This window comes from Toxotes jaculatrix, chromosome 5, assembly GCF_017976425.1.
Source record: "Toxotes jaculatrix isolate fToxJac2 chromosome 5, fToxJac2.pri, whole genome shotgun sequence".
Classification (NCBI taxonomy): Eukaryota; Metazoa; Chordata; class Actinopteri; family Toxotidae; genus Toxotes; species Toxotes jaculatrix.
The window spans coordinates 1,820,430-1,841,749 of record NC_054398.1 but is presented as its reverse complement, the minus strand read 5'-3'; the positions used below and the strand labels follow the sequence as shown (position 1 = coordinate 1,841,749).

Sequence of the window (21,320 nt, the reverse complement as noted above, 5' to 3'; positions counted from 1 at the left end):
ACTCTGTAAATCATCATGTTTTTTCCAGCCCTTTCGATGTGTGTTATGCAAACATCATTTCTTGGTGCAGCCCTGTTTTGTAGCCGGTTTTTCAGAGCTTCTTCACTGCTGACAGCTGTCTGCTGGGAACAAGGTTGATGAGAGTGGAACAGCAAATCTACGGATGCAGAAATGCTCCACATAGCTGAATGATCATAACGACGAATCAACACCTCTTTAACACAGTTTCAACAAAAACCGAACGTTCTAACCTTCATGAAGGAGGATTTACTGCAGGACTGCTGTATCAGGCTGCATCAGGTTTAGCCCGGTGGAAGTAATAAACTGTCAACTGAGTTTATATTTTCCATGTGACACAGACCGTGGCAGATGCTGACTGTACATACCCCTAGAGGGTTTATCCAGCCATGATCGCGCAGGCAACCTGGGGTCCTTTTGTTTAGCTGTCCCAGTGACATGAGCACCATGACTCCAACTCTGACAGGCTAAGCACCGCACGTGTTGATTATCCTTTTTGATCAGAGCAGCAGCCTTATCTCCTGTGCAGATGACTCAAGTCAGTACAACAGTAATGATCATGGAGCTCTTCACTGCCTAATGCACAGGCTGAGACTGCAGCAGCCTGCAACGCTGCAGTTCAAGTTTCATTCATTCAACAAGAATCAATTCTACGACTTTGAACTTAAAAACCATAAAATCTGTTGTTTATTGCATTCAGATCTTTAAATGTGGAAGTATAGTAGCATAATATGCAGCTCAGTAGGTCCATTAAAGGGTCTTACAGAACATGTATGTATATATTGCTGAACTGGGTTGAGGTCATGAGATAACTCCAGAAGGTTTTCCAGAGATCAGAACTGATCGTGAGCTCTGGATAACAGTCGTATCTTCTCAGTCTACTCATAAATACAGCACAACGTGAGAGATTTACTTACATTACATTTACATTATTTAACACTTCTCCGTGATCATTGAGGCTCCAGGAGAAATGTGCTGGGAAGACGGTGGTCTGACATCAGTGGTGAGGAAGGTGACGGATGACCGTGATGGAAGCTGATGTAGTGGTCGTGAAAGTAGGTGATCACAGCCAGAGGCGGGCCCAGCAGAAGGCACAGCCACACTAAACCGTTGCCATAGTTTCCCTGGAAATAGTCTCTGAGGAATACTGCAACCAAGAGCTGGGAGGAGAAGACACAGTGTTAGCTAAAGGAAAAAATACAGCAGGTTTTAATAGCACACACACAGACACACACACACAGACACATAGACAGACACACACACACACACAGTCCTCCTGCCCGACTTTTACTCCTGTTAAAGGTGGAAGCTCATTTTGTTTTCCTCTCATGCAAAAAGCTTTGTTTGTCATGATCATAAAATAATAACATGTTACTGATAATACTGTGCAGTGTGTTCTGGGTGTGTGTTGGTGTGTTCTTATCAGACACAGTCTATTTCTGTATTCAGTCCTCCTGTCAGTTAAATGCTAGCTTTCATGGCGGCTGCAGTTCAGGTTTTAAGTGATTAGATCAGTAGCGTACCTAAGTTGAATGCTAATCTGTGTGGTTCTGTCACGCTCTTTGTAAATGATTTGCTTCTTCTCATAGAAAGTGAATGTGTGGCTCTGCCTGCTTCACCACCTTCAGTGCAGGGAATAATACCTTCAGCTGTGTCCTGAGGAATACACATGAAATAGGTTTTATTTTCGTAGCTTCGGTCATTGGTTCTGTCAGAGAAGGTAGAACTGTTCTCACCAAAGTAATTACAGAGAGACAGTGACAGCGCTAAGAATAAGTTGAACTGTCACAGCTATGCTTCCCCTCATCCGTGTGTCCTCCCCCTGTCTCTGCTCACTAGTATTTCATGCTTGTCTCCAATTTGTCTCTCTTCCTGTGTGTGTGTGTGTGTGTGTGTGTGTGTGTGATGGCTTTCCAGTTCCTTTTCCCGCCATTCCACCTGAACACCTGCTCCCGATCTTCTCATCAACTCCTCCGTCATCTTTCTTTCTACTCAGTCTATTTCCCAGAGTTCCCCTGTACTGTTCTCATCCTGTGTTTACCCCTCCACCTGCTTTGATGAGTACAGTGGTATCATGACCAACAGAACAGATGGCCCGAGCTACAATTATTAAACCACAGTTGTAATAAACTGTAGTTTTCCCTTTTTGTGATGGATGCATGTGAAACACAGTGAAATGTTCTCACCTCAAACATCATCACCGCAAAGATCCACAGACGACAGTTACACAGAGGCAGAGCGAACATGTACTGTGAAGAACAGAGAGCAAACACATCACTGCACATTATTACTCCATCGTTACGACTGATTACACTGATTTGTCTCAAAATATGAGCTGGTTTTAATAACATATTTGTATCCCATGCTATCTACAGCAGAGCTGCATCTGCAGGTGTCTGAGCAAAGAAATCATCCACCTGTATGACTAAAGCTTTTTCTGCCAGTGATTTAGCAGGAGGAAACTTCCTCCTGTTTACCATTGAAGGTCCAAGATTACTAATGACACTCAGAGTCTGTCTGTCTGCCTGCTTGAGTGAACCTGTGCACATGTCCAGAGTTGTTAGTTGCTGTAACTGTTCCTCCTGTGCATACCAGCCATGAGAGTCATGGGGAACAAAATCCACAAACCACGTCCTGTGTTAAAGAAAAAAAAAAAGACCTTTAAAAGGTCAGCTGAAGCTCATTTGATGCTTCAGTATGTTTTCAGTTTGTCGCAGCTCAGCAAACAAAATTTAGTTGTAAAAACGCTGAAGCTGTAACTGGAAGATTCCTACAGGATCTGACTAACTCAAACTGCTCAAGCCTAATATGAGCTCCAGCTCCACTCATCCACTCATCTCATCTTTTGGCCACTTGCAGGTAGAAGAGCTCCACAACGTCCTGAATACACAATATATGACATATTATGATCTTACAAATTGGTAAAGCTGCAGTGTTTCTAAAGGAAATGTGTTTGTCCACAATTTCCTGTTTACAACTCCACGGCAAACCCAGAGCAGCATCACTATTCACTGTTGGTCTCATGTTTGTGTTAAACTCGTGGCTATAATTCCAATATTCATTCTTCTTTTAGCTCTGGTTTGGTCTTCACCAACTCCTCAGACAATATCTGGTTCTTAAGCTGCTGGAGCTTCTGCCGGGGTTTATGAGAGTGGACCTTGCTGTAAAATCAAAACAATGAGCTAAAAGAGGCTGAAAAGCTCAGTGAGAGTTCATGAGAACTGCAGCGTCATGGGTGATCATCCTCACTACAAGCAACGCATTTCACATTACACACAGTAATTTGAGCATAAAAATATGGACGACTGGAGCTGAACAGAACTGTTAGCTCACAATCACAGAAGATTCAGGATAATGATCAAACTTTCTGCTTCCTAGTACAAAAGTACAGGTGCTCTACTGGTATTCAAAATAAAATTGATTATAGATTTTTGATATGCAATTTTCCTCTCCTACCAAATAAATGATTCCCAGGAATGGCTAAAATTTGCTTTATCCATTATCAGTGCTGTACCTCCAAAACAGCTGCAGACATCAGGAAGACCAGTAACTCTGCTCGTGATGATGGCACATTCTCTCCCACCAGCTGTGTGTGCACATGTCTTCACACCCATGAGAGAATGAGAGGGGAGAGCAGAGGGTGGAGTATTCAGGATTCATGTCATTTGAGTAAAAGCAGAGAGCAGTTTCATCGTGTCAGACTGAAATACCTGTGACACCATTTCTGAAAGGGAATATTCCAGTTCTTCCAGAAAGCGATCAGAGTCGTAGCGTTCCTGTTGATGAAAGCAGAACGGCAGTGAACCAGAGACTCTGCGCACGTGACACACAACACAACGTAAACAGAAACCGATCTGCATCACTGACCACCAGTCTCCATAAAAATGCCGATCGCCGAAGCGCAGCAGCTCTGCACAGAAGTTCAGGGAGGAGTGACTCAAGAAGAAGACGAGGAGCCAGAGGAAATGTGTTGGTGCCTGGCAAGAAAACGTGTTAGTAATACCAGTATGGAACACATTTAGCTGCCGTCTGAGAATGAATGAATGAGAAATCCAAACAGACATCATCTCTCACCACCAGTTCCACCAGGTGCTCCACCCTCATGGTGATGTCCATACTCTGTGAATGAGAATTTAAAGAAGTGAGTCCGACAGTGTGGACATGGTCTTTTTTCTGGTATTCTCAGTTATTAGAGGGACAGTGTTTCACTCACAGAGAACGAGTGCTCTGATCTCTGGAAGATGGGCTCAATCCACTGAAACAGGAAAGCACAGCATGCTGCAGTAACAGCTTTCAGTGTCAAAGCCGTGCTTTGAACTAAATGCTAATGTCAGCATGCTAACATGCTCACAATGACAATGTCAACCTGATGATGTTTGATGTTTAACAGCTAAAATGTCCGATACAACACAGGAAGGAGGCGACCAGCTGCTGTACCTGCTGTACGATGCCCACCATGATCTGGATCACGATCACCTGCAGGCAGAAGACGCCACAGTTAACACGCTGCAGTGTTTCTACAATGTGTGAGTGTTTTTATGAATGAAAGCAGCTCTAACACACAGCTCCGCTCTGGTTTCACTGACTGGACTCCAGGTTTGCTCGCTCCCTTTGACACTTTTTCCAACCTACGTTGTGACTCTGAGTGTTTGAATGATGTATTCAATGTGGACACAATACAATACAGCACAATGATTTGTGTGTTAGTAGTTGAAACAGATTGTGTTTGTTGAACACCTAATGACGGTAAAACAAAAAATACACATACTGTAATGTTGACCCATGACAGTGTGACCTGTGGAGGCCCTCTCATTCTTGCATTCACTGTCATAACTGAATGAAAAACATTTGTTTATAGGACAGTTGTCACAGTCATTTCCAATGCTCCAGTGAAATCAAATCAAAGCACAGAGAACTAAGACGTTAGCTGCATGTGTCCAACAGAGAACAGCACAGAGCCGCCAATAATAAATGCAAAGCATGCGATACTCAGAAAAACAAACTTCAAAATAAAATACATATAACAGAGTGTATTGTATTTAACATTTGTGTTTGATTATTTAAATTAATTATGCAATTATACATCTTCCATGGTAAAAACCCATTGCTGTAACATGGGATTTTGTTTCTTACTTTGAAAAGAGACTAAGTCAAAAAGACGTTATGTGTCTGTGGAGCCAATTAGGACTAATACTGTCAAACTGAGCTAATATTAAATAATACAAAGTGCGTGAAACCTTTAATGATAATGCTGCCACTGTTCAGCTCACCATTTCCAGCAGCCTGTGCAGTAAGTTATTGATGCGGACCTTAGGAGTACACGGGAAGTCTCTCTGGTAGCACAGAGTGGGGGCAAGGAGGAAGTAATACAGATCTGAGAAATCAAGGACACAGAGACACAGAGGACAGAATGTACGATCGCAGGGTCACATGAAGAAATCAGTATGAGCTTCAGCACTAAAAGCAGTTTCACCTCGGCAAGTAAGATGCTCACTGTGGGCCTTTTGTGCAGCTGATCCATTGTGGTCTTTATCTACAACACACACACACAGATGTTTAAAATCAGGAGTTCAGGTTTTGTTTTGAAATGAATTTAGTTCCTTAGCTTCTACTGTTGGAGAAATACCTGCATCAGCTAAATGAGCCTGACGGTACCAGCGATTAGCTTCCTGGTATGAATAAAGCTTCATCCCCAGAACAGTGTAGAGCCAGAGAGAGAGGAAGGCTCCACCTGGTGGACAAAATAACAGAGACATCCCAGCAAGGCTACAACATCATCTACAGCACAATGAGCTGAACATCATAAAATCCTTTTAGGCTCCGATCGAAACCTGATTTGAGTTGGATTAGTATGAAATATGAGATATTAAAGATATTAAATATGTCAGACTGAATTATTATAAAATTATTGCAATAACTGAACTGATATTCATTAGCTGTAAAGTTGTCGGTCTTATACTGATGCTATATGTACATAGTTGTTACCTGTTGATGTTGCAGGCTCATGTACAATGACTGCAGCAGGACACAGCAGGAGCAGTCCCAGGTTTACAAGATGTAAATGCTGACCGTTGGCATGAGACAGGATACCCTGGCAGAGACGGACAGAAGTGTTGGCTGTTCAGTGACAATTATTTCAAGTTGGCAAATCATTTGACAGGATACAACTGATATGATATGGTGTGAATTTAAATTGCGGCAAATCAGATCATCCTCGATCCAACATTAAAGAGAGAAAGAAAATATATTCATCTCACCTTTTCCTGAGACTTCTCAAGGAGCAAAGCTGTGATGGGAAATATGTTGGCACCTGGAGAAATACAGATAGTTTGGTTCATTCACAACAACAGGCTCAGTGTTGTCTGATCAGGCTGTCTGATGTCAATTCTTATATCTTACAGTTCTATCTTAAAAAGTTTCTCACCCAGTATGAGGCTGACAGATGAGCAGGTGTTATAGTCCTCGATGAGATGCTGAAAGACCTTTTTGACATCTATTAAAAAGCCGTGTCTGGTCAGAGGAGGAAGACAAAGGACAAAGGACAAAGGACAAAGTCTAAAAACCATTTGAAGTTAACATCAAACTATAATCTTCTAATTCTACATTACATCAGCCAGTTACGTTCACAAGGATGTGAACATCGATTAAAAATCTAAATTCAATCTAAGTGGGAAAATGTGCTGTAGATAAGAGTTTTTGTTTGTTACTCACTGTATGAAATTCTCCAAGAACAAGTGAGCGTGAGTCAGGACCTGAATGACACACATACAGTCAGCTGGTCAGTGGGTCCGAACTCAGTAAAACTAATTAATGTCCAAACACAAAGGAGAGATAACTGACCAGGAGAATGATGATCCAGTTGAGGATGCCTCTGTATCTGGTGAAGCTGCTGTTGGAGCTCAGCAGAGAGTCTTGGACACTGTGACAACTGGACGCAGGGACATTATTTTTTTAGTCTTCAGCATGTGTGAGGCTTATTTTACACAAGTGTTGCCACCCTGACAATTGTAGTGTGTTAGCTACCTTTGATCAGACAGTTCCTCTGCAGGTGGTGGTTTCCAGTCAGAACATTTTGCTAATAATACATTTTTATGTGAGTAACATTTTTAATGCTGAACCTTTTACAGTGTGGCACAGATAAGTCTTCTATCTTCCAGCTGACAGTTACAGTGTGAGAGTGATGGAGGCAGCAGACAGATCTTACCACAGCAGAGATGCATAGGGATGTTCTTGTTCACTGGCTGGATCAGAGACAGACATGGCAGCACTGTCATAGAGTCCTGCGCTGTCTTCTTCAGCTGAGGAAGAAGAGCAGACAGAGGCGAACCTCTTCCTCATCGCAGCCATCCCTGAGCCTGACGGTTCATCCACCGGGAGAAGGTCAATCAGAGCTGGTTGAATCCACTTCAGGAAAATCAGAAATGGGCTGATTATATACTTTGCTTTGAAACGTCACATCCTCGTCACTGCCTGAGCAGGTTGAAAAGATGAAACACTGAAATAACAGCAAAACGCTTTAACGTGTTTATTTTGCTAATGTCGCGTCCCTATCGCAACGTGATGACACCACCTCCACAGCATCAATTTCCCTCAGACAGTGTCCCAAGTACCGCATGAGACACTGAACCTGCACTCCTGTCTCTGAGCCTATCATCCACTGACTGACACACCCCTACACAGGGCAACCTCCCTACTGGAATGCGCCTTGATGCCCACTGGGTGGGCCTCAGGTTCTGGGACACTGCTGCTGGGGGCAAAGGTGGAGGCTCAGCTGTTCCCGTGCCTTCCTCACCGTCTTCACCAGCGTTTATTCTCCTTCAGGCTGGAGAGACCCAGCCAGAGGTGCCTCCGACCCACCTGAGGTGAGCGCAAACATCTGTCTCAGGCTGCGGAGGAGGAGCCACGAAGGCGTTAACCAATAGTGAAGCCCGTTAGAGGACGGAGCACAGGTGAAATGGAACAGCCTGCACACAAGTGTGACATTAGGTAATTTGTGTGATTTAGATCTGCATATATTAGATAGCTGCAGATCTTTAAACGGAGAACCCACGAATTCAGACATCTGTCGCTGCTCTGGATAAAGCCAATCAGTCGCCTGCCGCTATCATGGGGCATAACATAACGAAAACAACCGCTACACTGTTCCATGGGTCATTTCCTGTCCTGACGGAGACGCTGACTTGAGTCTGTGAGTGTCTCCGCGGAGGAGCCCTGCAGACAGCTCCCTCTGTCCCCTCACACCGAGATGGATTCCGGACCAAACTGTTTTATCTAATCTAAATGAATCTATAGATATTCACATCCTATCAGACAGGACTACGTCTGAGCGTCGAGTTTCATTGGTGAAATTCGGCATGGATCCAATAATATGCCTTTAATTTAACCACAAATCTCATTTTAGAGTTTGTACGTATATTATAGAGCGAGCCTCTTCACACAAACGTGCCGTGGTGGGTGGCATCGCATTTATAAAGGTTGGGGCTTTTATTGCCGCTTGGAGGAGCACACACATATGCCGAATTAAATAACGGTTTAAACTTATTCAGTATTTACAACGTGTGGTTTTAATATCTCGTGTTACATTTGCTGCTAATGCGTAAAAACTTAAATGGCCAGAAATTTGAATGAAGATCGGCGCGACTTCCCCGAACAAGAGAGGATGACTTACCCGGTCATCGCCCGCTACAAGGACAGCATCCTCTCGGGCAGGTCGACCCAGATTTACAGCTCCATCCCACCGCTCATTGGCCTGCTGTCCGGATGTGTCTGTACAGACAGAGGCACTGACCTCTGATTACCTCTGGACATGAGCTGCACTCACTGTCGCACTTCTATTCACTGGAATGCCTCGTAAAAAACATTCAAAATAAAAGCCTCCCCGAAGAAAATGTAACATAAACGCAACGCTTTTCTTCAATGCCAAAATAAAGGGCGAGTCAGAGGTCATGAATTTCTGATGCCTCGTTTAATGCAGCCCGTAAATTTTCAATCATTTTATTTATTTATTTCATATTTTAGTGCTTGTTCCACGTTTTAGTTGATTTGCTGTCAAAGTGTCCAGGCTAACTAAGTTCATCTCAGTAGGTCTGTACCACACAAACCCCCAAAGGGTTAATACAGACCTCTTAGCCTAAGGAAGTCAGATCTGGGTCTTGTGCAGTCCTCCTTATCTGATATCTGAGAGGGGAGTGCACAAGAATTCCAATGCACATGTACTGCAATGTATCTGCGCAAATGGCAAATAAAACTCTATTTTATTCTATTTTTTAGTGCAGCACTAAGAATTCCTCTGCTTCTTTGCGCCTGACTTGACTCATCTCACAGTTGGTAAGTCCTTCACAGAGGTGCAGTTCCCAAATCATCCACCCAGCAGCCTGGCACTAGTGCTGGTTAACTTCTGGTTGTTGAGACCTTTGGATCCTGAGGCTGGAAACTAAGGCTTCTGACCACTACCAATAAATGTGATTTCTTTTTTGTAAATCACTAAGATGAATATACTGAAGTTCTTCAAAAACAGATTTATTTAAAAGGCAATGTTTAACAAAATAATAATCCCACAGTTAAAGTGTTACACTGACAGCAACTACACTGTATTTCTGTCATTCAGAGACAAACTCGCTCTCACACACTGACAGTCACTGACCACCTTGGTACAGGCAGCTTATGTTAAATCACTGCTTGTTGCTGGAATAATCCATAAACAGTATTGGAGACGTGTGTCATGTGACCTTAACAGTGATCCTTAAATCAGCCCTCTGATGCTCACACAGCTGTGTGAAGGCAAACCCCGGTCTGTTCGTGAGATGCCCTCAGTTGATGGTGAGCACGTCGCTCTGGATCTCGTGGCTCAGCTGGGTCTGCAGGTCGCTCAGCTTCTTCTTGAGGACGGCCAGCGCTGACATGACGATGGTCTCCGGTCGCAGAGAGCCACACGACTCCACGTTGTAGAAGAACCTGCGTGGTGGAAATGAGCTGTGCGTGAGTCGGGTTGTAGTTATGTAGTTATCTGCGTTTGGCTACATGTACTGAACCTCACGCCTGCGCAGGTGTACAGAAAATTCTTTCCTCACCTTTCTGGTTTTCCATTGGGGTCGTAGGGAGCCTGAACCTCATCCTCCTCAATCTCTGAGTATTCACTCTTTGGCCTGGAAATCAGAGTGATGTGACGTTAGTCAGGGTGTAGTACCAGCGCTTTGTTTCAGGCTGTGAGGAATCATTCTGCAGTTATCGTCCTATGTTATACATTTAACCCTCATGGGGAGCAATGCTAGAAGAGATGACGCACCACTCCTCAGGTCGTGGGTAGACTGTGTGCCTCAGTGCGTTGTCTGGGTCATACTCAAAGGACACCCCCGCTGTCGGGTTCCACTTGGCGTGCTCCTTACCGAAGCCTTTCTTGGCGTAAGCCCTGAGTCGCAGCTCCTGACCTTTACGAAGCTTCACCAGCAAAATGTCTGTGTTGTGTGAGTAAAAAGACGAAGGAGGAAGCAGAGACAAGAAGGTAAATGTTTACAATGTGTGATTAAATGATGGGAAACCAAGAAAATGGCAAAGGAAAAGAGAAAGACCTCAGTGGCCAGGGTTTATCCCTGAAGATGGCATTAAACTTACCGTCTTGTTCAACATAGTCATTGGGATCATTGTCCCGACTCCTGGACGTCACCTGTAAAGCCACATTAAAACACATCAGCTGTTTCATCCTGCTTCCGTATAACTGACTTCGATAAACAGAGAGAAGACTCACTGGGATGACTCTGGGGTTGTTGGACAAAAGGTCACGCGAGGTGACATGACGCGTCTGATCCTCAGTGCACCGAACGTCCAGGGTCAACTCGACAGAACACTCTGGACAGAAATCATCACAGGCACAGTCCTGCAGGAGCAGCAGATACACAGAGAACATGATGTCTGCCCTAAGGGTAATGGTTACTGGGATTTCTCAGCAATGACTAATACCAGTATACTCACTCTAGAGTACTGCATTTTGTCCACAATGTCATCACTTGTGAGAGGAATGAGACCTGACAACACAGGACACATCAGTGTATCAGACCTCTGTGGTTATTTTTGGTCACACTGGTGGCTCATCACAAACGCTGTGATACATACCGACTCTGTGCGCAATGAACTCATCATGCAGCACTGATGAGTTGGCATCGATCTGGATCCAGTCAATCGCTGGAAATAAAGTCACGCAAGTTCAAGTTATTCATTTAGAGTTTCTGTGTTGTGTTACTGTTGGAGAAAGTGCCGCGCAGACTACATTTCCCAGTGTTCCAGTGATTCTAATGCAGTTTTATATATATATATATATATATATATATATATATATATATATATATATATATATATAATATATAATATATAAACAGAGTAAACATTACTAGTAGTGCCTGTGATTTTTCCACCACAAGTTAAGACTGCCATTGTGAGAGAGGCCTATAATAAATTACCCTGCGAATGAATATGTTTGTTGAGCGTTTCAGTTGCTTCTGTTGGTGTAAGTCGACTGCTGACTCCATTAATCATAAGTTAATGATCATAAGTTTGTCTCACACACACACACACACACACCCCAAACATGAAGGCACTTTACCTATAGTGGGAACTTCTGACATAAACACACGGCGAAGAGAATTTGCGACCCTGAAAAGGAGAAAGACAGATGCTTCTTTTAAACAGTAAAAATACCTTTATTTTAACTGGGTAATTTACAACCCGCTGTAGAATAACGACATGACAGAGTGACCCTTACACTTCACTTTCAGCTCCCGGTACCACAGACGTCTTAAGCCTGAGTCTTTTATTCAGAATTCAGCATTAAGACGTCTGTGGTACCGGTAAGTCCACCTGTGCGCACCTCTTGGTTAGCTAGGTTTATATTTACGTACAACTAAAGTATTCAAAGATGGAAATAAAACCGCCCTCCGTATACAGCTAACTTCTTATTGAACTTTATCATAATGCAGTTATTTAACGTGTAACATCAGTGTTTTGGTGCTGAGGAGAGTAATGGCTGCTCTCTGCCACACACACTCTTTGAATGGAGAAGTGGATACTTACGCCAAATCGGTGTTTTCAATGACAAACTTGACATTTTCATCTGTCAGTTCTGTTATTTTCACCGTCGGTTGGTTAGCATACGGCATAGCTGCGGTTAAAGAAGTCTAAAATTAACGTCGTAACGCCGTTCACTTAGCTACCGCTGCTCCGGCTTGAAGGCCTCCACGGAAATATTTACTTCCTGCTGATTGGTCAGGAGACTTGAATCCGATTAGTGATTGGCCTCATTGAGATATGGGGGCGGGCCTTTGTTTAATATCCGGGTCATGGGTGCCCGGAAATAACGTTTCAAAATAAAAGCGCCCAGTCTTGTTTTTGAAAAGATATGGTTAATTTGTCCCGGTGGAAAAATTTAATTTGGACACTCTTAAGCCCAATTACAAATTGCCCAAAGTACAATTTGTTGTAATTCGTTTCAGATTATTCAGATGGAGAATATATATTTTTTTTACCTTTAAGACAATCCCAGTGAAAAGTTTACACTATGGTGACTCACCTGCAAAACTTTGCTTCTGGACTTGTGTTACCTGAATTCAACTTATAGTAGATGACTGACTTAATTTCAAACAGATAATCAAAGACAAATGAAAATGTTAAATATACAATAATAACTACTTTATTGAAGTTTAAATTGATCCAACAACAAAATGACAGCTCTTGTGTGTCTTTTTATACAAAGACAAAAAAATGATCTGAGCAGGATGTCGAAATCGTGAGCAGAGAAACAAACCTAAGCAAAGCCACTGGTCCTGCAGGTGAACACAAACAGAGACCTATGGCCTGTAACAAATGATAGCTTTCTCCTGCTGAATAAAAGTCATAACCCAATCCTTTCAGTCATTTCATACAGGTAATCAGAAACGGGAGCAAGATGAAAATCAGCTGATCTTCAGCCCATGACACAAACTAGAAATTCTGTCAGGATCAGTGTGACTGAGAGAGGTTTGAACATCACCGCCTCTGGTTCATCCCTGTCAGGTTCTTCAGCTGTAAAACACAAGACATTCATCAGCCACATTTCTACCAATACATTTAAATGCTTTTACATATTTTCTAAACACTTTGGATTTTGTGAAAAGCAGAGCCCCTGCAGTGTTACTCTGTTAAAATGCACTGAATGTATAAATTCATTTAAATCAATCACTAAGTTTTCAAATTAAAAGCACAGCTTACCGGATTGCGTGATACATTTCAAAACTGAGTGTATGATTGTTAATGTGGGAGAAGAATACATACAAATGATGAACAAGGTCACTGAGGCAAGTACTTACTGTCACAGCAGCTCCCATCAGCCCCTGCACAACTGCTTCACCAGTCGACTGCACCTACACAACAAAGTGGAACACGCAACTTACAACACATGACTGCAGCCCTCTACAGACAGTTGGACACCTGATTCTGCAGTTCTGATGAACTCTACCTGTTTGGCAGTGGTAGCCATGTTGACTACATCCTGAATGCGGTTGTCAAGGAAGTTCCAGGTGTCCTGGAAGTCTGGAGAGGAATCCTGAACCATTACCAGCTCTGTGGTGTTATAGATGCCTGTCAGCGCTGCCCGTTTGGTATACCAGTTCATCTGCATGAGAGAGGGGTGGTGCACAAAGTTCATATTGTAACCCTCCGAAAGAAGCAAGGCAATTTTATCTCTGCAGCAGATTTCATTACATGGAAACCAAGTGTGCTTGATATTAAAATACATATAATAAATAGTATGTACAGAGCAATACACTAAATAAAATCCAAGAAAGTGCAGCAACAGGGGACCATAAGGGAAAAGATCAATTATAGATAGAATCAACTTAAAGTGCACACTGTGTGTGACATATTCCTCCATCTGTGAAAGAGAACACAGTTTGATCAAGGGGGGGGGCGAGACAGAGTGTCCCAGAAGACACTCAGTGGACACAGTGTTGTGCAACCAAGGTGAATCAGGCCACCTTAAAAATCAATGAAGCGTCAAAGCGTCATTTGTCACAGCCACACTCCCTTTTGAGCCTTTGCTTATCCTAAAACAAAGTCACTAACATAAAGGGGGGGCAGGGGGGGGGGGGAGTAACCTGGAAGGTGGCAGGCCGGATGTGGTGGGGGTGGTGATGAAAGGGGGACAGGAAGGTATGAGCAGAAGAAGAAGGGGTTCGAGGGTGAGAGGATCCACTCACGTCTGTGGATCGGTCTCCAGCATAGTACCAGATGTCGTCCACCAGCGTGGAGAGGTGCTTCAGGCTGTCTGGGATGTTGTGAGGAAGGAGCAGGATGCTCATTGCCTGAGGACAAGGACACAAAGTTAAGGGTCAAAGGTGGTTTCTGCTTCAGTCCAGACGTCTGCTGTGACTCATCATCATCATGCACACTATACCTGTGGCCATGTTTCGATGTAGGGGATGTACATCCTCAGTCTGGTCTCTACAGCATCTCTTAGAAAGTCTGCAGTTTTCTTTGGTCTGAAACACAGATGTCAAACTGTAAATGACTAACTTCAGGTAGCTGTGACATGAGAACAGGAGAATGATTCTGGTGAAATTTAAGAAAACAGCAGGTGTGTGTGTGTGTGTACGTACTCGGCCTGGCCCAGCTGCACCTGCTTGTGTTGTTCAGCCATGATCTCTGTCAGCTGTGAGTTGCACTGGGCGATGAAATGTAGGACCAAGTCTCCAGCTCCATTGTAGAACATACCAGTGGAAGCAGAGGACAGACCCAGAGTCTGGTGCCAACACACAACAACACCACACACACATAATGTGAAATCTAGTAGTAGTTCTGGTGTAGCACCATCTCAGCGCTCTAACTGTTGGCTGAGTTTGTTCTCACCTCAGCACCAGCCGCGATGGCTTCCATCGACCAGCCGTGCAGCGGGACGAACTCCAGGGCAGCAGTCAGGATTCGAGCCTGAAGCTGCTCCTCTGTTTCGTACTCTTCACCCTGCTCTCCGCTCTGGTCCTGGTAACTTCACAGAGACGCACAAACAGCGATGTTTCAGCACAGACACACACTTTATTATAACTTTATTAGCACAGCTATTAAATATAATAGATATCCTTCTGGATGAAGACATTTGTATGGGCCGACCTGGTGTTTGGCCTGGAAGCCTCCTCAGATGCTGTGGCTGTGTCCTGCTCAGTCGAGTGGGCCTGGTAGTGCTCATGGTAGGTTGTGGATGAGGAGGAGGGGGGTTTGTCAGATTTGGATTCGTCCTGAAGCCTCAGCGCTGCACGGTGGAAGCCTCGTCTCAGGCCTCCGCACTGGGGGTTGGTTGTCGTGGGTGCAGCCACCACTGGAGGGGGAATATTTTGTTTTGTATCGAAGAATGAGAACCAAACTCCATTATGAAATCTTACATTTATATCAGAACTCAAGCTCAACAAAACAGGTAGATTCACTGTCAAAAATTACTGGGGATTTTTTGGATGATTTTAAAATGCATTGAAAAGTTGAAAATATATATAGGTCTTTGATTGGATTTATTCTGACCCCTTTTCACTGAGTTAGCAACTGATACAAGTTTAAGCTGTTGGTGCAACCATTTAAAAAAAAAAAGTTTGGGTGAATATGTTTGGCTGTTGCATCAGGCCTTTTCTTAAGTACTTCTCCAATCCTTACCCTCTAATCTTTCATCATCTCTTCTCCTGCAGCCACGTGGCTCAAACGTCTGAATAACCTTGTGTAGAGTGTGAACAGCAACATTAAGGATTGAAAAGGATTTGTAGCCTTGACATTTTTATTCTTTGATACAACCCTGTGCGTGAATTTCTCCTCCTTCCTCTATTTGTGGTAAACAACAGATAGATAACACAGCAGAATGAAATTCAATCCTTTACTGTTCAAAACAGTTGGATGATTTTTATATTGCAGATGCCTGGACCAAAGAAGGCCATGTCTGTATGAACTAAGACGTAACACTGAGTATTTCAGTGCATGAATATGAAGTTTGGACTAATATGTATGAGTCTGAGCACGTTCATGCAAGAAAGATCTAAGCTACATTCTGGTCTGACAGTCTAAAGTATACCTAGCTGATGCTGTCTAATACAACAGGTCTGCAGTGGACCTTCCTTCATGACAGCTCTAATGTTCAGTTTGGAATGAACCTGTGTGTGTGTTGTGTTGTGTTATATGGACAGGTGTTTCTATTATTTTGTCCACCACATTATAACACTGACAGTAGGCTGGCTGGAGTAGGCTGAATCAACACTAAAACAACCTTTATGAAGGAGGATTTATTGCAGGACTGTTGAATCAGACTTCATTAGTTTGTTAGGTGAACTGATAAACTATAAACCAATAAACTGCCAAATCCTATAACCAATTAAGGAGAAACACACACTGACATCTTGCATAACCAGAGACAAAACGCCCCCCAGTTGCAGGAACTTGTTTACCATGCAACGCATGTCTGAATATGGAGGTCAACAAAACCGTAGCACCATATTAACCAACAATTATCCGCCTAATAATCTGCTCTTTAAAGCCACAGCCAACATTATCTTGCCCAATGCTGTCCTTCATAATCACCTTCTGTGCTAACTGACTTTGGCACGGACAGCTAACGCCAACGCTGCTCGTTTCAGCTCCACGCATCTACAACCCGAACAGAAAGTACAGGAACAACTTTCCGGGCTGTTCGTTATTAACACGAGACCACAGTAACACAGCGGCCCTGTCTTACCGCTGCCCAGCCCCCGAAGTGCCCTTCCAGCCCGCAGTCCTCTCAGCAGCGCCGCCATATCCAGCTGCACTGAGAGGATTTTTTTTTTAGACACAGATGCGTCACTTTAGTGCGACTCAGTTGAGAACATGTATATACAGTCTATAGCTGTGTCCCAATTCAGGGTCTGCATCCTTCGAAGTGCGCAGCCTACGTGGTCTCCGAAGGATGCGTTAACCGTTGGTAATTGGGACAGTGCTTCGGGGCACTTCCTGGTTGCGGCATAACGTCATAACCCCCCCAAGCCGGACGAACGGCAGATAAACGGCAAAACAGACAACAAACGGCAAAACAGACAACAGACAAACAACAAAAAAAGACAGTATGGATTTAGAAGTTTGGATTTTGTTTTTTGTAATATATTTATTTATTGAAGAAGAGGAGAGGCGGTGTCGTCAGCTTAACAGAAGACGGCTGATTTTGTTTCGGCTGAGAGAGCGCACTTATTTTTAACCCATACCAATGATCATTTGAATGCGTATTCTCCGCTGCTGCTGGCGGTGCTGCTGCTGCTGCTGCTTGCCATTGCCGTTAGTACAGGCGCGCAAAGCATCTTGGGATATGTGAGGCCACGAAGGATGGTAGTGATGCATCCTCCGAATTCAGGGAAAAGTGGGACGCATTAGAAGGGCGCATTTTAAGGACCCTTCGATTTTTGGCGAATTGGGACAGCCTTCGCGCAGCGTTGTGACGTAAGCGGCCTTCAAATGCGCACTTCGAAGGATGCAGACCCTGAATTGGGACACAGCTTATGGCTGAGTACGAACACAAACCGATCAAGTTAGTTAGAATAAGACCAAAACCCCCAAGGATGTTCTCTTCAATCTAAAACACATTGATTTTTTTTCCCTAGGAATTAATGAGAAGAAACGACAGCAACAAATGGGAGCATGCATTATTTATGTCACATTAAGTCGCATTATTCATAAAATATATAGCCCATTACAAGCTCACCGAAAAACGGGCATGATTAAAACGTTATAACGCGATAACAACTATTTTATTTTGAAAATTAAAACCGGAAAAGGATTTTCAGATCACGTAACTTGACACTTTCACTGCCACCAAGCTAGCAGGTAGGTCAATGAGTACGCTCCGTTCAAATTTTCTTCTTTTCAAGTATTTTAGCCACCAGAAGCATTAAAGACCAATCCGGGAAAAAACCGTGAGTTTATTCTGTTCCCGGACAGTCTGGTCCCGGACTCTCACAGAGTTAACAGCGGGCTCATAGTCTTGATAACAGCGGCGTCACGTTCTCCGCTTCATGTAACAGAGAGCTAACTTTGCTTTTTATCAGCGTCAACAAAAAGCTAATCTGATAACTACTAGTTAGCCAAGTAAACTCTTTTAACCGCATGATTCAAAGGCGAATGAATAACTACATTTCTTGTCTGTTAACGTTGGTGGGGGACGAACTGGTTTAGTAAACCGTAATAAGCCTTCGAGACCATTCTGCAGTTTTCAGGTTATAGTTTAGAATAATTTTCTGTAACACGGTAAAACTGTGTTTATTATCATGGGCTAGCTGCTAGCTGTTCCGTATTTACAGTGATAATATAATGCTGTTAAGGTCATTGGACTGACTGCTGGTGACATATTAACTTACTGAGCCAAAAGTCGCGGCTAAAATGATCTGTATCTTGTGGTCCCAACGTTACAGTTTGGTCTGTCTCATGGCCGGACACTTGTCCTCAGATTTACAGGATATAAAACAATGTGAATTTCAGAGAACTTTACTTTCTCCAGGAAATCATGGCAGACCTTGGCATCAAAGCAGGAGACAAGGTGCTGTTTGTCTGGGCTCAGCCCTCAACGCCAGCAGCCCTGACTCAGTATGTGGAGGAACTGGGTGCCACTGTGGGTGCAGAGGGCAAAGTGTCAGTGGAGAACATGGAGAGACTGCTGATGTGTGAGTGACTTTAAATTACACTATGCAAGACTTTTATTAAAAAAAAACAACACACACAGATGTAGAAGTAGATGCTGTGACTCATCCCTTATCATAAATAAAATTGAATATAAGTATGTAGACTTGTTACACACAGGAAGGCATGGCTCAAAGTGAGGAGTAATTTTTTTTCTCCCCCCCTCAGCCTCCCATTCAGCATCCACCTTTGACTGGGTGCTCTCTTGCCTTCTGGCTGACAGCTCCTCCATCCACAGTTCAGAGACTCTAGCTGAAATGGCCAGAGTGCTCAAACCCGGTGGGAAGCTAGTTCTGGATGAACCAATAACCGGTGAGAAACAAAAGGTTTATGTTATTGTAAGTCTCTGAGTCAGGCCAGATTCCTGATTTGGACTTGTTTCCTTCTCTGTTCCAGGAGTTGAGATGCAAAATGTGAAGACTTCTGAGAAGCTGGTGTCAGCTCTGAAGTTGTCAGGCTTCATGTCAGTGACTGAGGTGAGTCAGAGTGAGTCCAGCTCAGAGCAGCAGGATAAAACACACCTACACACACACTCAGAGGGCTTAAAATCTAAATCACACTTATGTGTCTCAGTGTTAAATCACAATTATACATTAATATGTGCATTAGAGGGAAGTGTTGCACTTATCAAACCACAATGAGCAAGACAGGAAAGAATCACAGAACAATAATCCCGGGCTTCACCCCATAAAACAAATGTAAATCAAATATAAAGCTGGTTAAAACCTGCAGCAGTTAAATCCTGCTGCAGAATGTCTCCTTTTGGACCCGCTGACCCTCTGGCGTCCTCTCTGCACAGCTCAGCAAAGCAGAACTGAGTCCACAGGCACTGAGCTCCCTCAGGACGGCCACCGGTTACCAAGGAAACACCCTGTCTAAAGTCCGCGTATCTGCCTCTAAACCCAACTTTGAGGTGGGATCATCCAGCCAAATTAAACTGTCCTTTGGGAAGAAGACACCGAAGCCAGGTGGGTTTATAATAATCATCTAAATCTGAGAAATCAGATCATGGGCTATGACCACTGAGCTGTCCCTCACAGTTTCCTGTGAAACCGCATCATTTCATTGTTGTCACAGTTGATGTGAAGCTAATATTTGCTAATGTCTGTGTTTGCAGCAGAGAAACCTGCTCTGGATCCCAACACTGTCAAAATGTGGACACTCTCAGCCAATGACATGAATGATGATGATGTGGTGAGTTACTGATTTTCACCTAATCACTAAACAGTTTTACCAGCTGGACGGGCAGAGACACGTTCTTCCTGCGTTTACCTCGTCTTCCTTGTCCCCTCTGTTCTCTTCCTGTAGGATCTGGTGGACTCTGACGCTCTGCTGGATGAAGATGACTTGAAGAAGCCAGATCCAGCTTCTCTTAAAGCTCCAAGCTGTGGAGAAGGTGCTGGAAAGAAGAAGAAAGCGTGCAAGAACTGGTGAGGTCACCACACAGATGATTTTAAACCACAGACAGAAGCGTGTTGTGGGTGTCAGGTTGTAACTATAAGAAAATGTTACTTACTGTGAGTTTATCTGTGTTTTGAAAAGCATTTAAACGTAACGCGATGCGATTTGCTGTATGATGTGTAGCACGTGTGGTCTTGCTGAGGAGCTGGAGCAGGAGAGTGCAGGGAAACAGAAGACTAATCTACCAAAATCTGCCTGTGGAAGTGTGAGTACAGGTTTATTTTTTTTTACAGTGTCACATCGCACCATGTTTCCTCCTCCTCTGTCGTACTAACCTGTTCACAGTGTGAATGATTTCACTGGATTTCATCATCTCTTTGTGGCAGTGTTACCTTGGTGATGCGTTCAGGTGTGCCAGCTGTCCGTACCTGGGCATGCCAGCCTTCAAACCGGGAGAGAAGATCGTGCTGGACAACAACACGCTGACGGACGCTTGAACCTGCAGAGATCACACATTTATCACCCGTGCTTTCGAAACATTACATTCCTTACTCCTCCATCCATCCTGAGATGCCCCTGAACACTCGACCGCCTCTGCTACAGTGACTGGAGTTTCATCAGTGGACGTCTCTGCTGATGTGATGGGACTCTCTGTCTGTCTGTGTGGAGCTCAGTGAGACGCCTTCTGTTTGATGACTTCAGAGTTTCAGATTACAACACACAACATCATGTTTTGTCTGTGATTCACCAGCGTTGATTGTCGTGCTCTTCTGTCACAACAACAGCAACAGCGAGAGCAGACTTTCTTAATTTGGCACTGCAGCTTCGACAGTGAGGAGCAAAGGGATTTGAAGGAAATGGGAAAAAAGGCCACTGGCTTTGCAGTTTCACTCCTGCTGCTGTTAATCCTGAAAATGATGGTGTGAGAGTGAGTTTCTCTGAAGCATCTAAAAGCACTGAAATGCATTTGTTCTTTTCATTTACAATTCTATTTACATCTGATCACTGAAGTAATAATGTTCACCAGTACAGTTACAGCTTTCAGAGGTCCGTACACAAAGGACACAACCTGATTCCATCTTATTTATGTATATAAAGGTTTGGCAATAAGAGTCGCTGCTGTCTTTTTGTGTTTGATTTCAATACAATAAACTAAAGCCGGACTTAGGATGTTTATCCCTGCAGCCTGTGCCCCAAACAGACGAAGACTT

At 43.7% G+C, this 21,320-nt stretch overlaps 4 protein-coding genes across 7 annotated transcripts; 1 reads left to right on the top strand and 3 right to left on the bottom strand.

Annotated features, from left to right (window-relative positions):
- Nucleotides 1-578: 578 nt before the first annotated feature.
- LOC121182648 (diacylglycerol O-acyltransferase 1-like) lies at nt 579-8,836 on the bottom strand. Of its 2 annotated transcripts, none has more exons than XM_041039259.1 (18): nt 8,687-8,836; nt 7,223-7,422; nt 6,859-6,946; nt 6,730-6,770; nt 6,443-6,528; nt 6,276-6,328; nt 6,004-6,109; nt 5,645-5,749; nt 5,492-5,551; nt 5,289-5,392; nt 4,456-4,494; nt 4,232-4,273; nt 4,093-4,137; nt 3,886-3,995; nt 3,729-3,794; nt 3,533-3,620; nt 2,205-2,267; nt 579-1,178 (listed from the first exon to the last, which is right to left on the bottom strand). In XM_041039259.1, exons 2-18 carry the CDS (start codon nt 7,363-7,365, stop codon nt 969-971), a joined length of 1,449 nt encoding a protein of 482 aa, XP_040895193.1. In that variant the 5' UTR covers nt 7,366-7,422; nt 8,687-8,836; the 3' UTR covers nt 579-968. The 2 variants fall into 2 exon arrangements, with proteins under 2 accessions (XP_040895193.1, XP_040895194.1); XM_041039260.1 differs by having other exon boundaries at nt 5,513-5,551.
- A 685-nt stretch (nt 8,837-9,521) lies between these two features.
- Nucleotides 9,522-12,250, bottom strand: polr2c (RNA polymerase II subunit C). The gene is made up of 9 exons (XM_041039261.1): nt 12,082-12,250; nt 11,615-11,664; nt 11,128-11,196; nt 10,987-11,039; nt 10,763-10,891; nt 10,630-10,681; nt 10,304-10,472; nt 10,089-10,163; nt 9,522-9,972 (listed from the first exon to the last, which is right to left on the bottom strand). The coding sequence occupies exons 1-9, from the start codon at nt 12,165-12,167 to the stop codon at nt 9,828-9,830; spliced, it is 828 nt and encodes a 275-aa protein (XP_040895195.1). The 5' UTR covers nt 12,168-12,250; the 3' UTR covers nt 9,522-9,827.
- Nucleotides 12,251-12,681: 431 nt separating this feature from the next.
- coq9 (coenzyme Q9 homolog (S. cerevisiae)) lies at nt 12,682-16,939 on the bottom strand. Its single transcript, XM_041038203.1, has 9 exons — nt 16,745-16,939; nt 15,148-15,352; nt 14,890-15,025; nt 14,640-14,782; nt 14,438-14,522; nt 14,241-14,345; nt 13,502-13,657; nt 13,353-13,406; nt 12,682-13,068 (listed from the first exon to the last, which is right to left on the bottom strand). Exons 1-9 carry the CDS (start codon nt 16,800-16,802, stop codon nt 13,033-13,035), a joined length of 978 nt encoding a protein of 325 aa, XP_040894137.1. The 5' UTR covers nt 16,803-16,939; the 3' UTR covers nt 12,682-13,032.
- Nucleotides 16,940-17,217: 278 nt separating this feature from the next.
- ciapin1 (cytokine induced apoptosis inhibitor 1) lies at nt 17,218-21,277 on the top strand. 3 transcript variants are annotated; one of them, XM_041038205.1, is made up of 9 exons: nt 17,218-17,475; nt 18,530-18,692; nt 18,877-19,020; nt 19,105-19,184; nt 19,508-19,676; nt 19,826-19,902; nt 20,017-20,138; nt 20,293-20,374; nt 20,496-21,277. In XM_041038205.1, the coding sequence occupies exons 2-9, from the start codon at nt 18,536-18,538 to the stop codon at nt 20,604-20,606; spliced, it is 942 nt and encodes a 313-aa protein (XP_040894139.1). In that variant the 5' UTR covers nt 17,218-17,475; nt 18,530-18,535; the 3' UTR covers nt 20,607-21,277. The 3 variants fall into 3 exon arrangements, with proteins under 3 accessions (XP_040894139.1, XP_040894140.1, XP_040894138.1); XM_041038206.1 differs by lacking the exon at nt 17,218-17,475 and adding an exon at nt 17,624-17,859 and having other exon boundaries at nt 19,829-19,902; XM_041038204.1 differs by lacking the exon at nt 17,218-17,475 and adding an exon at nt 17,639-17,859.
- Nucleotides 21,278-21,320: the final 43 nt, after the last annotated feature.

What these genes read in the sequence shown, in the direction of transcription:
- LOC121182648 (XM_041039259.1), bottom strand. Translation starts at nt 7,365, where the DNA reads ATGGCTGCGATGAGGAAGAGGTTCGCCTCTGTCTGCTCTTCTTCCTCA. An exon ending in TGGTGGGCATCGTACAGCAG is followed by an intron (nt 4,274 to 4,455) that starts GTACAGCAGCTG and finishes TTCCTGTTTCAG; the next exon opens with TGGATTGAGCCCATCTTCCA. An exon ending in TTGCGGTGATGATGTTTGAG is followed by an intron (nt 1,179 to 2,204) that starts GTGAGAACATTT and finishes TTCTCCTCCCAG; the next exon opens with CTCTTGGTTGCAGTATTCCT.
- polr2c (XM_041039261.1), bottom strand. Translation starts at nt 12,167, where the DNA reads ATGCCGTATGCTAACCAACCGACGGTGAAAATAACAGAACTGACAGAT. An exon ending in ACAAAATGCAGTACTCTAGA is followed by an intron (nt 10,892 to 10,986) that starts GTGAGTATACTG and finishes CTGCTCCTGCAG; the next exon opens with GACTGTGCCTGTGATGATTT. An exon ending in ACAACCCCAGAGTCATCCCA is followed by an intron (nt 10,682 to 10,762) that starts GTGAGTCTTCTC and finishes GTGGCTTTACAG; the next exon opens with GTGACGTCCAGGAGTCGGGA.
- coq9 (XM_041038203.1), bottom strand. Translation starts at nt 16,802, where the DNA reads ATGGCGGCGCTGCTGAGAGGACTGCGGGCTGGAAGGGCACTTCGGGGG. An exon ending in ACTTCGGGGGCTGGGCAGCG is followed by an intron (nt 15,353 to 16,744) that starts GTAAGACAGGGC and finishes TTCCCCCTCCAG; the next exon opens with TGGTGGCTGCACCCACGACA. An exon ending in TGGCTACCACTGCCAAACAG is followed by an intron (nt 13,407 to 13,501) that starts GTAGAGTTCATC and finishes TTTGTTGTGTAG; the next exon opens with GTGCAGTCGACTGGTGAAGC.
- ciapin1 (XM_041038205.1), top strand. Translation starts at nt 18,536, where the DNA reads ATGGCAGACCTTGGCATCAAAGCAGGAGACAAGGTGCTGTTTGTCTGG. An exon ending in GCTTCATGTCAGTGACTGAG is followed by an intron (nt 19,185 to 19,507) that starts GTGAGTCAGAGT and finishes CTCTCTGCACAG; the next exon opens with CTCAGCAAAGCAGAACTGAG. An exon ending in CAAAATCTGCCTGTGGAAGT is followed by an intron (nt 20,375 to 20,495) that starts GTGAGTACAGGT and finishes TCTTTGTGGCAG; the next exon opens with TGTTACCTTGGTGATGCGTT.